Here is an 18,563-nt window from a genome sequence, read left to right as displayed (position 1 = left end):
ATGTTTCTTTTATATTTCTAAAAGTGATTGGAACCAACTGAGAAGAACCCAAAACCAACGGCAGTTCAAAACATTGCAATGGACTAGTGTCATTGCAAAAGGTATACGAACTGTGCATCCCTTTTGCAGTTTTGGGTTCAAAAGGCACAATGTAAGGACAATTGGCTCAAAAAGAAACTGCCCAGTGTTCACCTGCACGGGATACTGCCGTTTTGAGACATGCGGTGTCCAAGTTGATGTAAAGGTGGAGAGCGAATCCACACTGAAAGCTGAGGTGTCTTTACAGGGTGGCTTGGTGCGGCACAAGTTGGATGTGCTCAAACGTAGGCCCATAAGAGCTCACGATAGACAAATAATTGCTGGTGAGCTTCACTCACATGACTGCAGGATTTTTCGTTGTTGTTGTTCTTCAATTCTAATATAGACTGGTATAAACTAAATTAAAATATATTGAAGGTGTTAAAACCTAATTGAACCACGATCTTCATCTCCCCCCCGCCCCACGCTCTTTATTTCAATCAAATTACGGTACTTTTATGTAATCATATATGTTCAAGACACATCCAAGAAGCAATGTATGACTGATAAATCATTGACTTTGCTTATTTTATTTTACAGATACAGTGTGATACATGTGAGCGATGGTATCATGAAGAATGTCTGGCGACCGACGAAGACACACTTAAAAAAGCAAGGGCAGGCCATTGGGAATGTGTCCTTTGCATTTAAATTGAAAAACAGCTGCAAACAACACTTGACTCTCACTTTCACCGACACACTGAAGCTCACTTACTGTATGTGTACACAAAATATGGAATTTGAACAGTGTTCCTCCTGATTGGAAATTGTAATTTTTCCTACAATGTCTGCTTCAACAGTACTTCTGCTATTCTGTGTGATAGTAGACCACCTCAGATAGCTGCTCATAAAATGTCATAACAATCTGATGTGGAATTTCAGAATAAAACCAATCCAAAATGTGGAATTTGAACAGTGTTGCTACTGATTTCAAATTTCAATATTTCCTAAAATCTTTGCTTCCACAGACGTTCTTCGATTCAGTGTGATAGTAGACCACTTCAGATAGCTACTCATGAAATTTCATAACAATCTGATGTGGAATTTCAGAATAAAACCAATCCAAAATGTGGAATTTGAACAGTGTTGCTCCTGATTTCAAATTTCAATATTTCCTAAAGATCTTTGCTTCCACAGAAGTTCTTCAATTCAGTGTGATAGTAGACCACCTCAGATAGCTGCTCATAAAATTTCATAACAATCTGATGTGGAATTTCAGAATAAAACCAATCCAAAAAGTGGAATTTGAACAGTGTTGCTCCTGATTTCAAATTTCAATATTTCCTCAAATCTTTGCTTCCACAGAAGTTCTTCAATTCAGTGTGATAGTAGACCACCTCAGATAGCTGCTCATAAAATTTCATAACAATCTGATGTGGAATTTCAGAATAAAACCAATCCAAAAAGTGGAATTTGAACAGTGTTCCTCCTGATTTCAAATTTCAATATTTCCTCAAATCTTTGCTTCCACAGAAGTTCTTCAATTCAGTGTGATAGTAGACCACCTCAGATAGCTGCTCATAAAATTTCATAACAATCTGATGTGGAATTTCAGAATAAAACCAATCCAAAAAGTGGAATTTGAACAGTGTTCCTCCTGATTTCAAATTGCAATATTTCCACAAATCTTTGCTTCCACAGAAGTTCTTCAATTCAGTGTGATAGTAGACCACCTCAGATAGCTGCTCATAAAATTTCATAACAATCTGATGTGGAATTTCATAATAAAAGCTATGTAAAATGTGGAATTTGAACAGTGTTGCTCCTGATTTCAAATTTCAATATTTCCTAAAATCTTTGCTTCCACAGAAGTTCTTTGATTCAGTGTGATAGTAGACCACCTCAGATAGCTACTCATGAAATTTCATAACAATCTGATGTGGAATTTCAGAATAAAACCAATCCAAAAAGTGGAATTTGAACAGTGCTCCTCCTGATTTCAAATTGCAATATTTCCACAAATCTTTGCTTCCACAGAAGTTCTTCAATTCAGTGTGATAGTAGACCACCTCAGATAGCTGCTTATAAAAATTCATGTTAATCTGATGTTGAATTTCAGAATAAAACCAATCCAAAAAGTGGAATTTGAACAGTGTTCCTCCTGATTTCAAATCGCAATATTTCCTAAAATCTTTGCTTCCACAGAAGTTCTTCGATTCAGTGTGATAGTAGACCACCTCAGATAGCTACTCATGAAATTTCATAACAATCTGATGTGGAATTTCAGAATAAAACCAATCCAAAAAGTGGAATTTGAACAGTGTTCCTCCTGATTTCAAATTGCAATATTTCCTAAAATCTTTGCTTCCACAGAAGTTCTTCGATTCAGTGTGATAGTAGACCACCTCAGATAGCTGCTCATAAAATGTCATAACAATCTGATGTGGGATTTCAGAATAAAACCAATCCAAAAAGTGGAATTTGAACAGTGTTGCTCCTGATTTCAAATTTCAATATTTCCTCAAATCTTTGCTTCCACAGAAGTTCTTCAATTCAGTGTGATAGTAGACCACCTCAGATAGCTGCTCATAAAATTTCATAACAATCTGATGTGGAATTTCAGAATAAAACCAATCCAAAAAGTGGAATTTGAACAGTGTTCCTCCTGATTTCAAATTTCAATATTTCCTCAAATCTTTGCTTCCACAGAAGTTCTTCAATTCAGTGTGATAGTAGACCACCTCAGATAGCTGCTCATAAAATTTCATAACAATCTGATGTGGAATTTCAGAATAAAACCAATCCAAAAAGTGGAATTTGAACAGTGTTCCTCCTGATTTCAAATTGCAATATTTCCACAAATCTTTGCTTCCACAGAAGTTCTTCAATTCAGTGTGATAGTAGACCACCTCAGATAGCTGCTTATAAAAATTCATGTTAATCTGATGTTGAATTTCAGAATAAAACCAATCCAAAAAGTGGAATTTGAACAGTGTTCCTCCTGATTTCAAATTGTAATATTTCCTAAAATCTTTGCTTCCACAGAAGTTCTTCGATTCAGTGTGATAGTAGACCACCTCAGATAGCTACTCATGAAATTTCATAACAATCTGATGTGGAATTTCAGAATAAAACCAATCCAAAAAGTGGAATTTGAACAGTGTTCCTCCTGATTTCAAATTGCAATATTTCCTAAAATATTTGCTTCCACAGAAGTTCTTCGATTCAGTGTGATAGTAGACCACCTCAGATAGCTACTCATGAAATTTCATAACAATCTGATGTGGAATTTCAGAATAAAACCAATCCAAAAAGTGGAATTTGAACAGTGTTCCTCCTGATTTCAAATTGCAATATTTCCTAAAATCTTTGCTTCCACAGAAGTTCTTTGATTCAGTGTGATAGTAGACCACCTCAGATAGCTGCTCATAAAATTTCATAACAATCTGATGTGGAATTTCAGAATAAAACCAATCCAAAAAGTGGAATTTGAACAGTGTTGCTCCTGATTTCAAATTGCAATATATCCAAAAATCTTTGCTTCCACAGAAGTTCTTCAATTCAGTGTGATAGTAGACCACCTCAGATAGCTGCTCATAAAATTTCATAACAATCTGATTTGGAATTTCAGAATAAAAGCTATGTAAAATGTTGAATTTGAACAGTGTTCCTCCTGATTTCAAATTGCAATATTTCCACAAATCTTTGCTTCCACAGAAGTTCTTCGATTCAGTGTGATAGTAGACCACCTCAGATAGCTACTCATGAAATTTCATGTCAATCTGATTTGGAATTTCAGAATAAAAGCTATGTAAAAAGTGGAATTTGAACAGTGTTCATCCTGATTTCAAATTTCAATATTTCCTAAAATCTTTGCTTCCACAGAAGTTCTTCGATTCAGTGTGATAGTAGACCACCTCAGATAGCTACCCATGAAATTTCATAACAATCTGATGTGGAATTTCAGAATAAAACCAATCCAAAAAGTGGAATTTGAACAGTGCTCCTCCTGATTTCAAATTGCAATATTTCCACAAATCTTTGCTTCCACAGAAGTTCTTCAATTCAGTGTGATAGTAGACCACCTCAGATAGCTGCTTATAAAAATTCATGTTAATCTGATGTTGAATTTCAGAATAAAACCAATCCAAAAAGTGGAATTTGAACAGTGTTCCTCCTGATTTCAAATTGCAATATTTCCTAAAATCTTTGCTTCCACAGAAGTTCTTCGATTCAGTGTGATAGTAGACCACCTCAGATAGCTACTCATGAAATTTCATAACAATCTGATGTGGAATTTCAGAATAAAACCAATCCAAAAAGTGGAATTTGAACAGTGTTCCTCCTGATTTCAAATTGCAATATTTCCTAAAATCTTTGCTTCCACAGAAGTTCTTTGATTCAGTGTGATAGTAGACCACCTCAGATAGCTGCTCATAAAATTTCATAACAATCTGATGTGGAATTTCAGAATAAAACCAATCCAAAATGTGGAATTTGAACAGTGTTGCTCCTGATTTCAAATTGCAATATATCCAAAAATCTTTGCTTCCACAGAAGTTCTTCAATTCAGTGTGATAGTAGACCACCTCAGATAGCTGCTCATAAAATGTCATAACAATCTGATTTGGAATTTCAGAATAAAAGCTATGTAAAATGTGGAATTTGAACAGTGTTCCTCCTGATTTCAAATTGCAATATTTCCACAAATCTTTGCTTCCACAGAAGTTCTTCGATTCAGTGTGATAGTAGACCACCTCAGATAGCTACTCATGAAATTTCATGTCAATCTGATTTGGAATTTCAGAATAAAAGCTATGTAAAAAGTGGAATTTGAACAGTGTTCATCCTGATTTCAAATTGCAATTTTTCCTCAAATCTTTGCTTCCACAGAACTTCTTCTATTCAGTGTTATAGTAGACCACCTCAGTGAGCTACTCATGAAATTTCATAACAATCTGATGTTTAATTTCATAATAAAAGCTATCCAAAATGTCCTATTTGAGCAGTGTTTCGCCTAGATTACAAGACAATCTGATTTATAATATGAGAAAGAAATATTTGTTTTTTAGCTCAATGTTCAAAGATCATGTAAACTAATGTCTCAAAATTAGGATTTGATCATACTGACAGTTCTATTTTAATTTATTGCAGCGGACTTCCGGTCTAAGACCGGAAGTTATGTAACCGCAGTCTGCTGCTTGCTAGTTCATGGACGTCCATAAGAGAGAGACACATGTGTCCCTGTTGATGTGTGTTGTCTTTAATAAACAATGGCGGGAGGACGCCTAACTGAGGAATACATCTGTCTCCGAAATTTCCTAGGATCATTACAATATATATACCTTAAAAAAAAAACTCGTCTTATTCTGAAAACCGGAAGATGTTACACGCCAGTAAAGACTCGCCGACTTCATTTTTACCGTAAAACTCGCAATACGGACGCATTTTCAATTTTGGGACGGCTCACTTGACCAAGAGAAACGGAGCGTAGGCTCACTTGACCGCAGTTGAACTGTTCTAAGTCTGAGAAATGCTTTCGCCATAATCAGCAAAGCAACATAAATGTGAAATTATTCTTGCGGGCGGCTAGCTAGCTAGCTCACGTTCAACATAAGCTTAAACTAGTTTAGCTACATTTATATCAGCTCATAAGTGGTGTGTGAAAAATATTTGTCTTAATTACGGCTACATACGTCTGTGTTAAAGTGTGAGTTATACATTATCTTAATCGCTTTTGTTTTACACATGACAGTACTATCTCCCTATCTCCCTATCTAGCTCTCTTATATCTATCATCTATTTCTTTATTCACCCTTCTATCTATGCTGTGTACTTCTCTACTTTCCTGTGTTTGTCGGTCTGTCTGTCTGTCTGTTTGTTTGTAATCCCGTGTTAATCATGCCAGGTGGGTCTACAAAAAAGACATGTCCCTTCTGTCAGAACATTTTATTTTGTGCACAGAAGATCTGTGGACATTGCCTTAAGGAGCAGCCAAAAAAGCCGCGGCTTGAGAAGAAGCTCAAGAGGTTTGATGAGAAGCGAGGGGGTTGGGTGTCAGAGCGGAAGAAGAACCACAACATTGCTTCCATCAAGGATGAAGCCATTGTCTTGGTATGTACACTTTTTACTGTATGTTAAGGCCCGGACACACCAAGCTGACACCAAAGAACTGACACAGACGGACCCTGACTGTTTGCCAATATATTGGGCCAGGATCAAGTTGAATGTTATTTTTATATACATTTATTTCTTAATGATGTTTGTATCTTATTAACCAATATACACTTTGATATCAACTTCAAATATAGATATTATTGCAAAGGTATTATTTAATATTCTCTTTTCTTTCAATTTTAAAACTACTCTTATCTTAACTTTCACAGCCAAGGGACACTATTTTAATTTAACTACACATTTAAATACACTTTTTAGACCTTAAAGGTAGGGTATGTAAGTTTGACAAACCGGCTCGAGATGGCTAGAATTTGAAAATACACAACCGGAGAAAATCTGCCACTTTCTTATAGAGCCCCTCCTCCAACACACTCGAACGCGCACATGACCAATGAGGGCACGAGATAAGTTTGTGCACAGATGGAAGGCTGACAGGCAGGTAGGCCATCCAGTTACTTTAGCCGGGCCGGCTCAGATGATTGGTCGTGCTTTTTACAGTATTAAGGCTTCCACAGATGACATTTTTTTATGGATTTTTTGTCAGAGCACTTAAGATATTCATTGCTATCGGGATGTTAAGAGCATTCCATGGAATATAACAAAAAGTGTATCTCGAGCCGGTTTTTCAAACTTACCTACCCCACCTTTAATAAGACTACATAATTGTATGTTACTACTCTATATTACTCTTACGACTGCAGCCACAACATACGGGAACGTTTTACATCGTAGCACGCAATTTCAATTTCAACAGTGTCAAGCTATGCTTGGATTGTGTTACATTTTTAATTATGCAATAGTCATTGTAAGTGTTAACTGTTAATTGTTGAGTGGTCACACATTTGTATCTTATTGTACTTTAACTTTAAGATTATCAGGGTTTGAACTGGGACTCAGGATACTGATTTATTTGTATTTTGTGTTTGTCTATAAAATATTTTCTGCTTCTACTGTGTAACCCTTCCTGGTAAATACATGATTCTGCAAAAGCTTAACTCAGCATCTAGGTTTATGAATGGCATACAACTAGATGCTGTCATCAGTAATGTTATAGTTGTAGTTATATAGTTGTTGTTGATGTTTCCTTTCCATTTCTTTAAACAGTAAATATATTATTTTGTCATTACAGCTTGAGAAACTCCATGCCATTGGCTTTAAACCAGTGCTGCTTCTTGGCAAGGAGACCAGGAAGAAGGACGTCAAATGTGAAATCCTAACCCCTCGCTGCACACTGACCGCCTATGCCCAGGATTACCTTGACAAGATAGGCACTTTTTATGAGTACCTTTGTGAAGGTGAGATGCTTGCACTCTATCTTCACAGTTCACAGTATTGTGTACACAAAATGTTTGTATCAATGGAGAGCTTAACATTTCCTTATAACCAACACAGTTATATGGAATGAATTTGGATCAACTCATTTAATAAAGTCAGTTAAGTTAACAACAACTTACAGCGACTGTTTTCAATCCATCCAAATCTTGTGGGACAACAACTTTATCCAGTATTTATCCTTTGATACAGCCAGAAAGCAGTCATTCGAGCCATTTATTTGGGTTTGGCAAACTATATTTTTGTGAGACAACTAACACCCATCCTTTCTACCTGTTAACTGTCACTATTTTTAGCTGCAAAGTATTACAAAAGTTGAAAGTAATTGCAAAATATTTAGGGTTATGGCAACGTTTGACTGTTTATTATTTTAGCAAACTACATACAATAAATACATTTTTAAACACTGAGTATGTAGCCTAATGAGACATGGCTTACTCTGCAGAGGCGACTTGTTGACATTTAACTGTTATTTATCAGGAAATAGTTAGGCAAGTTTACGTGAATTTGAAAAAACATTTTGGGGTATTGTGCTACCACTTGCGCATTCATTGTATACAAATTGAAAGTTGTAAAGTTGTTAATGTCAAGGTAGTTAGGTTTGATGACTGAAATGTATGTTTAGGCTTGAGCCATCCCTGAAGCAATTCAATGTTCAGTGTAATATTTAATATTCCATCTGTCACATAGTTATGTAAATATAATACCTTGCATATCTTGTTATTGCTCATTTGTAAATTCAACATGTATATTTTCTTCTTTATTTCTTGTCTTTTTATTTGTATTGTATAATGCCATGTGTTTTAATGCTGCTGCAACGCAAAGATTTCCCAAATTGGGATCAATAAAGTTCTATCTTATCTTAAACCAACAACCAGTGTTCCGGATGAGGATCATCTCTTTCCAAAAATATTCAAGTGCTAACCCATATTGTTACTTCTAAATTAATTTATTTCCAAACGCATTATAATGCAGTGTGATGTAAACAACAAAAAGTACCAAAGACGTATGCTTAATTTATATTTATTCATCAACCAACCACATCAATAACATTGTTTTTAAAACAATAAAATGGTCCTCTTTGGCAATGGTTTACTTATGTGTTTCACCACAATACAAGTAAAAGGCCACCATAAGGGTGTATTTCTTGACTCTAGAGTGAAAAGCATGGACAACAGAACATAAAATCAAGTTATGCAAACGGCTATAACATACAGTATTAAGAAATCATACAACACAACCATTTTTTTATGATTTAACTATGTATATTAAACATGTACATTCTATGTGTAAATCAAATATAAAAATGTATAACAATGTATTATTTGGTTTTGAGAACAACAATGAGGTGATTCACCAAATAAACTATTTGTTGTTTATCTCAATGTCCCTAATTATACATCCTAAAAGACTGTGCATTGTACATGTTGATTGAAGTACTTCAATCAATCAGGTTAATAGCTGGAGACCAAAAAGGAAATATAACTGACAAAGCAATTAAAGCAAGTAACGCAAAAGAAACAAAAATGAACAATTAGAGGAAAGCTGTTATTGGCCTGCGGTGTAACAGGTGCAGTCATATAAAGTTAATGACAGGTAAATCCTATAAGAGATCGAAAATAATAATGCATAGGCATCCCGTTCTGGGAAAAAAGGGAAAGACCTCCTGCTCTTGGACAATGATGTGCTCACCAAGTTGTATGGTAACCAGCAAGATATACTTGGAGATTTAGGAATTTACATTCTACTGTTTCAAAAAGGATCAAAAGTGAATGGTTCATTGCTCAGGATGCATTCCAGGGACGCTGAGCATTTTCTTCAATACAATTTAAGTTGTGTACAAGTGAAATGTTTGGCCTGATGCTGCGGCATAGGGAAAAGTCATATGGTCAACATATTCAAGGGTGATCTTCCATTGAGGAGTATGAATACAATCTCTAAATATAAAGTCAGTAAAGTATTTACATTTCTGATAGCACATCAAGTCTTGGCGGATATTCGTGCTTGAGAGCAGCAGCAATCTGGGGAAATACAGAGAAACAAAAAAGAGGGGCAGATCAGAAACCAAATTTGAGGTTTTTGAATACACAATGTATGTTTAGCATTAATGAATAAAAAAGTAACAGCAACATGTCTAGGTTGAGGCTAAATCAACAAAGATACTGTACATTAATTCATAAGTAAATTACCTAAATTATGTTTCCTTCTTCATCTTCACTGGTGTCTGGACTGCTTAGGCCACTTTGACTTTCCTCTACATGTTGAAGGAAACAAGCATCAGGACCTAAAGCAGTCTTGTACTGCTGCAGTACCAGCTGCAACCTCTCCAACGCCTCAGCATGCTTCCTTCTTAGGGTGCACCCAAGTCCTCCATTCCCCTTGTCTACATCTGAAAATACACAAAATATTGTTATATGGACATACTATAAAGTAAGATTGCTTCACGAGGCCAGAGCACTTCAATGGAGTATATTCTCTCCCATGTACATATAAAGATGATTTTCACTGTCAAGGGACTTCATTATGTAAAATGGCCAGGTCGAATGGGCACAGGCCATTATACTCCATCCAATTTCTGTGACCAAGAATGATTTGGGCTGACTTTTCTTCCTTTAAAACTCATACTTTACAAGGTAGGTTAAGTTTTGCTTTCAACTTACCTTCCTCAGCCACCTTATTTTTTAGAGCAATTGCCATGTTCTGCAACCATGTGCAATGCTGCGCCATCTCCCACAATAGGATGCCTTTCTCCTCTTGCAGTCTCCGTGTAAGCATGACTTGATCAAGTATATTTTTCTTGGCTGTAAAGTTAACTAAAATCCAATCACAGTTATGTATATACATGAATCACATTTTCATTATAGCATAACAATATGTTTAAAACTCCAAACATGTACTTTCAAAATAATCAAATGTATACACAATAAAAAACTTAAGATATGCCCTTAAACTAAATGAACGTTCTAACACTCTACATGATATGTGCATAACTCAGCAAGGTATACCTTCATATAACAGAACTTCAAATGAATTATTATGAAATATCTGAAAACTGACCCATGCCAGGAACTTCCCACGGCCACAGCGCGGACATGATGCTCCCTCCAGAGAGGGAATGCTCCACCGCAGCAACATCTATGCCTCTGGCAGAGTCGTGTACCAGCTGGTTGTACTTCACTACCTCCTGATTAAGGCGCTTTTTGTCGTCTGCAAGCTTCCTTCGAAGTCGATGGCGGAGCTTGCTGCTGTCTGAAAAAGACCTGAAGTAGTGGGATAGGGATATGTGACAAACTATATTTGCAAGTGCAAAAAATATATATAATTCAGTAGGTTGAATCTGCAACCTAAAACATTATTGTTATACCATTCTGTCGGTAAAAGGATTGCTTCCGCTGCCTCAAACTTAGGTAAAGCCCCTCAATGCTTTGCTGCAGTGCTGTTTGAAGGATGTCTTCAGAAGTACCCGATGTTTCTGATGTTCCTGTAGAAATAATATTGGCAGTAAAATGTACTGTTACACAACACGTAACGGTTTTGAGAAACAAAGTTGTGCAACATATTTAACACCTTTTAACACAAATTGATGGTACAACTATGGAAACTGAAACATATCAGAGATAAACATGGACACATAGTTGGCTTGCTATTGCTTGAAGATTATGTCCCTGTCTACTGAAATCCAGTGAGGGTCCCATTACGTGGCATGAAAAATCAGCCTTATTGCCTTTAAAATTGGCTGCTCTTTAGGATCAAATCTGTAAATTCAAACAGTCATGGACAATGATATGTAGCTGGTGTTATCTCATCGTGCTTACCAGATGCCCATTCCTTCACGTCGGAAATCCACGTCGACACCATGTCATCTGAGACACAATGTAGCTCCGTCTTGAGTTCCTCAAGACTTGCAGTCTCTTCCAGGAGCCTCTTACTAGTCTGATAAACAGTAGACGATGGACATTTATCAAGATTAAAACTTGCTATGATTAACAACAAGCCATGTGCAAATGACAAAGGACACAACAACACCTTTAATAGGAGGCTCACCTTCACATATCTTGTGGAAAGTGCCTGAAGAAGGGAGTCACCTTTTTTCCTGTTCCATCCCATTGCATGCACTGTGAGCATGTCCAGTCGTGCTTTTGAAAGCAATAATTAGGTTCTGATGTGTCATCTAAAAAAGTATGCAATAATAGGGCAAAACCTTCCACTCACCTGCTTTGGACATGTATTTTGTTGTCAGGGCACAACGGGACAGGTAGCTGTTGACCTGCTCCACCTCTTCCCCAGCGGTCATCCCTGCTCCCTCCTGGTTCTTCCCACTCCATATAATCTGATGGTAAAAGGTTGCTGGAATTATTGTGCAAAGAGGCTACATACTACTATACTAAACAGTATAGCTTATATATTTACTACTTCAGTATTATAAATATAAAAAATATAAATGTACGTGATACAAAAATATTTCACATACCTTGCATTTGGTAGCATGGTTTCAAGCATGCATTACACTGAGGAATGGCTTCATGGTGGTCAGCTCCTGGAGAGCAGGAAGGACACTTGCAGCTTTCTCCATATACGGCCAGTACTTGCAAGCCACATCCATGGCGAAGAACTTGGCTTTGGCTGGCATGAGTTCCTTTTGAAGATACAGGGGGGAGGCGAATATCTCCCCCCTGTACATATTTAAGGCCTTCAAAAGAAACCCATGGCGACATACAGCCACCTCCATCCCTTCTTCATCCAGCTTCGAAGCCCTCCTTGACGTCTCCCTCGCTGCTGTCCACTGGGAGTCCCCACATGTGCCTCTTCCCTGGGTCTAAGACACACATTACATCATGACAAATCAGTTAAAAGCAATGGAATCAAGATCTACACCATTTGTTCTAATTATCTGAATTTGGAGTAGATGGTAAGGAGAAGTAGCTGAATTTGAAGAAAGTCAGGGTCGGATATACATGGCTATTTTTGTGATATAAGGTAAAATGACGAATAAAAACTTGCATTTTTCAGTGATCTCTGTATTTTATCGACAAATGCAGCCACCGCGCTGTCTTCTGCTACAAAGAGCCCATTAAAAAAGGCGCTGCCATCAGAACTGAGGAAAAAAAGATTAGCAAATATATCCATGAAATATAAACAGTAATCAAAAAAGTTAAATAACAACATTGTAAAAACAGCACCTTCCACTTCGCCGAAAGCGATACAGCTTCCTGTTTCCATCGGCAGAAACAGCCAACATCTCCGGCGTGCAGGCAGGGCAGATGAAAGGAGCACCACAGCAGAGCTGGTCTTCCTCATACGAGGCATAGGAGAACTCCAGAAAGCTGCGCTGCAGTGCATCTCCGTAGACAGGTCCAGACTGGAAGATAATTACATATATTGCTGTGATTTTGTCTATTTACGGAAATGTTATAATGTATAATATGGTAAAGAATATTTACACTTACTCTTCCTCCACACTTTGTGCGATGCTCCAGCAGCTTTGCAAAGGCCTGTCTGGAGAATCCCGGAGAGATGACCTTGAGCTCTTCAAAGGAGCTCAGGAGGTCCAAGGTGTAAAGTGTGGAAATACTGACCGAAGCTGGCCAGTATCCACTCTTAAGGAGGACTTTCAAGTCGGGGGTCCACTGCTGCTGGCAAGTTTGACAGACATATAGTGGCAGATGCAAGTCATAACGCCCTTGGAACAAGTAAATAAACATAATTAAGACACATTTTACAACAGTTCCATCTACAAATAGTCAAAGATGAACAGATATTACATGAAGGTTTTACTCCAAGTGGAAGCACAATGTCTCAGCCCACAACAGTAAACATATAACAACAATTCAATAGAAATCCAAATATATATATATATATATATATATTTGTATATATTTGTTTACCATTGATGGTAATTAAAATCACTGGTTTGCCTGGTACCACAGTGAAGTTTGTGCCTTTACAGGAGCAGTTGGGTGCCTTCACAGTTGGCAATATGCAAGCTGTAAAAAAGAAAAGCACTAATTACCATTATATGCTGGCCAAAGAGACTTGTGAACATCAAAATGCAAGTTTGAGAGAGCATACCTTGGTCATGGGTGTCATATCCACCTTCCACTCTAACAACACACGTTGTTGGACTAATTGGTTTTTGAAAAAAAACATTCATTAAACTGTCCCTGTTGTGGAGTGGCTGGTTCTTGTGATGAAGTACATCACAGTCTCCACAGAACCACTCCTCGGGGAGACACTCTCTACACCTTGGGAGGAAAGACAAAATTATTCTAATATCCTAGAATTACTTTCATTTTCATGTGGGTTTTCTCTAGGTATCCAGTTTTCTAACATCCCAAAAGTCATGCACGTTAGCTGAAATAGCAGGGCACTGAGCATTAATACTGAAACATTACAATTAGGTAAAGTAATTTAAATAAAGGTAAATGTTATCTCACCTAATAACAGCCGGCTCGTGCCAGAGGCCACACAGGGGATGACCAACAGCCTCTTTTTCTAGAAGGCATTGTCGGTGGTGTGGTCTCGCTTCTTTCCAGCGCTCTGAGGCTTTCTGCTGCCGAAAAGACCAGGATGAGGCAGAGCTTCTTTGAGGCTCAGGAGGAGGACATGAGGAAAGAATGTCAGAGAGTCTCTCCATATTCTTTTCTGTGAACAGAATGGGAAACTTTAACTGTAAATGACTATATTTAAGATGAACACTAAAAATCAAGGATCATTTCTTTGCTCAGTATGGAACTGGCCAATATCTTTACTGAATTACATTCCTCGTTCGAGTCCTGAACTGTCAGTTGTGTATAAGGTTATTTTCTCTCACTAACACAATTTATTTAAAAATTGATTTTAGTTTTAAACTTAAAGCCATTTTTGTGATTTACCAAATTCGTGTTGTGCTGAAGGTTCAGTACGCAGAACCTCCACACTGGAAGACTGGAAGCCCTCAGTCGGGGGGGATGTGACTGTAAAAAATCACACAGAGGGTTAACAACAGATAACTGATGATTTGTATTATCTACCTATTGTTTAAAAGCTTGTGAAATTAAATAAAGCATAGTTCTTATGACACCACAGTGGGAATGTCTCCGACTGTAGTGTCACTATGCGTTTATATATTGGAATTATTGTAGACCCTCAACAAGCAATTAGTGTGTTTTAATTCGATTTTCCAACCATTTACTTAGTAAATTCATAAAAATGTAAAATAATTGGGATTTCAACCTGTAGCTGAGCCTTGGCGTCGCCCTCCACGCCTCCCTCTCGGCTTGCCACGTCCTACACAGCCCCTTTTAGGGGACTGTTAAGTGTCTCCTACAGAGCATGCCCGTTTCCTCTCCTCAGCTGCTTTCTGTGACCAAGTAACAACTCATGTAAGGTTGATGTTGCTGATAAACTGATACCATATGACAGTGGACAAATAAAAGTAAATTCATTCACTTGAAGAACATTTTTGCTTCAAGTTTTTCCGACCATATACAACTAATGAAGTAAAACAAGTTGAACAAGCTTTATTTAGTAAGCCTCTGCCCCCCATGTTGTAATGATGAACCGTTTGGCAAAGGCCCTATACATTGATCCAAAATCCAGTTACTCTTGGCCTGTTCAGCATTTTTTGGATAACAGATAGTGCCAAATTTAAGTGGGAAATGAATGAGGTCATATGGGTTAAAACACCAACCTTAGCTTCAGCTAGCATGTGTTCATGCTTCAGCTCAAGAGCCATGCTTTTCCCTTCTTTGGATGTGGGATTATTGGGGTCTGGGTTGTGTTTTGTTGCCATTGCAACACAGCCAGCCAGCCAGCCAGCCAGCCAGCCAGCCAGCCAGCCAGCCAGCCAGCCAGACAGCCAGCCAGCCAGACAGACAGCCAGCCAGACAGACAGCCAGCCAGACAGACAGCCAGACAGACAGACACAACAGATATGCAACAGCTGCTGTATGAGACAAACAGAGATAGAGACAGATTGTAAGATTGAGATGGATAGATGAAGAAATAGATAATGAATGATAGAAAAAGATAGAGACAATAACTATAAGAAAGGTAGGTAGATAGACAGAGAGATAGGTTGAGCTTGGCTCTTAAAAGTGCCGTTGGTTTTATGATGGTGTAGATCAGTGTATGGGTTTGTGGTGTGGGTACAGGAGCTGCAGGAGACAACAGAAAAAGTGAATTATGTAGTTAAAACTAGCTTTTTTAAATGCACATTGTGACGGTTTAACTACTTTAGACAGACTGAGTTCATTTACGTGTTTCCTGTTTCATACGCGTAACAAGCACATGGACGTGGACTATGCCCCTCCCCCCCAAACATATATTAAAATGTCGGCCAGCGTTAGTACTGTCATGTGTAAAACAAAAGCAATTAAGATAACGTATAACTCACACTTTAACACCGACGTATGTAGCCGTAATTAAGACAAATATTTTTCACACACCACTTATGAGCTGATATAAATGTAGCTAAACTAGTTTAAGCTTATGTTGAACGTGAGCTAGCTAGCAAGCCGCCCGCAAGAATAATTTCACATTAATGTTGCTTTGCTGATTATGGCGAAAGCATTTCTCAGACTTAGAACAGTTCAGTATACATGTATGATGAACCATGCGAGTGCCTGTGTTCTGCCTCTGACTCACTCTCAAGCCCCTAGATGTCAAGAGAGGTGGTGAAGTGATCATTATTTATTGAGCAGTATACTCTTTCACATTGAATCATAACAAGTCATACTGAATGTAAATACAACTGACTCTAAAGTAAGTCCCAGTCTGTGACATTGGACCTTTTGAAGACTCAAAGTCTCAAGCAGTAGGTAGAATATTAGCTAGTCTATGTAATGTGCACAGAAAATAAATAGTTAACTGAATACTGGGATGGAAATTGCCTATAAGCACTCAGTAAAACATAAACACACACAAAAAGCTTCTGAATGATAAGAAGTATAATTAAAACATAATGCACATTACCATTTTGAGAGAGAGTACCAAAGTTAAAGCACTCAGAAAATAATCTCTTATCGAACTGAGGCTCCAGTAAAACACACTGACTGCGTCTCTACATGGGCATAAGCCGTTTATGAGTATTATCCCGGTTATGATCATATTGGGGATATGGTGTTTACATGAGCACAGAGAGATCGGGTTATTCATGTTCCCTGTTTACATGATAAATACTAGTAACCTGGCATTTCGATTCCTTTTCTCATCTAAACTATTCAGTATTTGTATCTCTCTATCATGACATAAATACAAAACTCCTCTCCAGAAGTGAGACGCCAAGAGATCGTCAGCTTTGATTTTCGCTGTATTAACCATTTCCTGAACATTTGGTGTGTGTGCCTTACCTCCGCTACCGGCATCGCTTCATACAACAGGTCTGAGCTGTCCAGCTATGACAACACTCCTTGAACATGTGCGCTATGTGAGAATCTGCCTTGGTACAAAGTAGCAGTGAAAACATGGTACGGAGTTTCATTGATTTGGGCATTCTCTCAATAAGCAAGTGGAATGGATTTGATAGTGAAGCACTGACACAGCGCTCTACAACGTGCGGCGAGTGGATAGACCGATTCACTGACTTTCCACATGGTAAAAGTGGGGGGGTCTAAACTAATAATTTCAAAAAGTGGGGGGGACTTGTCCCACCCTCATATAATGGCTGCAACTGCGACGCCCATGTGTGTGGGTGTGTCTGTGTGTCTGTGTTCTATCTGGTTAAATAAATAAAAAATTCACTGTCCCTCAGGTTGTGGCATGTTTCTCTTGCCAGTTTGTGGTTTTTATGTCTTGTGAACGCAACGCTGGCATAATATGATGTGGCCTGTGCTGACATGGCCTCTAATAAACACACAGGACTAAAATAATACGTGTTTAATTCAGCCCAGACGCGGTGACTGCAGGCCAAATCCATTAATGTAGTATTGAAGGTGTTCAAAGTTGCACCGGTATGAGGCGCAGTGAGAACCACGCACCTGTCAGACTAGCGAATGGGCACATTTGAATCTCAGGAGAATAATGAAGATGTGATTGGTTGTTCCACTCTCCGTTTCTCACGAGACCAGCACGCTGCTCTTTACATTAGTGTGGACTGGACCGACTGAAACTGACGGCAAGGTTAATTATTGTGGAAGGATGGACCCCCATCCTGCAACAAAAAAAGGCAGCGAAATGTGCTAAAATCACTGATTTATTCAGAACCCCCCGTATGGTATAGAATGACGAAACAGAAAGTTAGTGAGCGAACATTATGAGCCACATTTCTTTCTATATTGTAGCCTGATGTGCACATCGACTGTCAACAAAACAGTTTATCAGTCCAATGCTAAGTTAGTGGCAGGCTCTGTGTGACTGGAGACTTTAAGGCTACAAAAAACCCAAACATGTTCTTAATGTTACTCAAGGCAAATATATGTAATATAACCGTTAGACTGCAGCTAACTGTGGGGCTACAAACCCCTCATACTGTGAGTGAATAACTTGACATGGTTATGTTGTCTAAAGGGGAGACAATCATTATGGTATTAGGCAATGCAAATACAGGGAATAATGTTATTTCATAAATAGTTGTTAATGTAATGATTACATTTTCTCCTTATTCAGTTCCACTATCAGACGATGCTGATGGCGATGACCCTGAAGGAGAGATGCAGGCAGAGCTCAGTGGACAGAACTGGCAGGTACAGATGAAACTGTTTCAATAGGCTATGACTAAAACTGAACAAAACCAAAGGAAATGTAATGACAACAGTATAAGCAAGCTATGTTCATGTTCTCTCAATAAGTTACTATATAGTTATTGATAAGAGTTTATTCCTCATGCTAGTTCTTATTCAGTACCAGCAGATGCTGAGGAGGTTGACAAGACAAGTCAAGATTCAGGGTCCAGCACAAGGGAAATTGCAACTGCGGAGAAAGACAGCGAAAGAGATGCACAGGAAGTTGACACAGAGAGGCCTTTTCATTATTTTGCTCGCCCTCAGCCAACCACCCACAACAAACTTCCAAGAAAGCCGTTCCCAAAGTATTCCACACCAAGGATGGGACAAATAGAA

The 18,563-nt window shown here is 38.1% G+C and overlaps 1 protein-coding gene and 1 long non-coding RNA gene across 10 annotated transcripts; one reads left to right on the top strand and one right to left on the bottom strand.

The window, feature by feature from the left end:
• Positions 1-4,912: 4,912 nt before the first annotated feature.
• LOC307027313 lies at positions 4,913-9,165 on the top strand. Its single transcript, XR_013804597.1, has 2 exons — positions 4,913-6,132; positions 7,325-9,165. It is a non-coding gene; the product is annotated as an uncharacterized lncRNA (long non-coding RNA).
• LOC307027312 (uncharacterized protein) lies at positions 8,535-17,301 on the bottom strand. Of its 9 annotated transcripts, none has more exons than XR_013804593.1 (14): positions 16,857-17,301; positions 15,197-15,662; positions 14,740-14,866; positions 14,400-14,480; positions 13,962-14,169; positions 13,597-13,769; positions 13,413-13,511; positions 12,975-13,207; positions 12,708-12,886; positions 12,529-12,610; positions 11,999-12,343; positions 11,740-11,857; positions 11,613-11,663; positions 11,342-11,460 (listed from the first exon to the last, which is right to left on the bottom strand). XR_013804593.1 is itself a non-coding variant. In XM_079695532.1 (10 exons), the coding sequence occupies exons 5-10, from the start codon at positions 14,159-14,161 to the stop codon at positions 12,220-12,222; spliced, it is 1,008 nt and encodes a 335-aa protein (XP_079551658.1). In that variant the 5' UTR covers positions 14,162-14,169; positions 14,400-14,480; positions 14,740-14,866; positions 15,197-15,662; positions 16,857-16,928; the 3' UTR covers positions 12,081-12,219. The 9 variants fall into 9 exon arrangements, 5 of the variants coding, with proteins under 5 accessions (XP_079551659.1, XP_079551661.1, XP_079551662.1 ...); XR_013804594.1 differs by having other exon boundaries at positions 12,529-12,622; positions 16,857-17,290; XR_013804595.1 differs by lacking the exon at positions 11,613-11,663 and having other exon boundaries at positions 12,529-12,622; positions 16,857-17,290.
• Between the last annotated feature and the right edge of the window lie 1,262 nt (positions 17,302-18,563).

The sequence above is a fragment of the Notothenia rossii genome, assembly GCF_949606895.1.
Source record: "Notothenia rossii genome assembly, contig: scaffold_235, whole genome shotgun sequence".
Classification (NCBI taxonomy): Eukaryota; Metazoa; Chordata; class Actinopteri; order Perciformes; family Nototheniidae; genus Notothenia; species Notothenia rossii.
The sequence above is the reverse complement of the archived record's forward strand: the minus strand, read 5'-3'. Positions and strand labels throughout refer to the sequence as shown.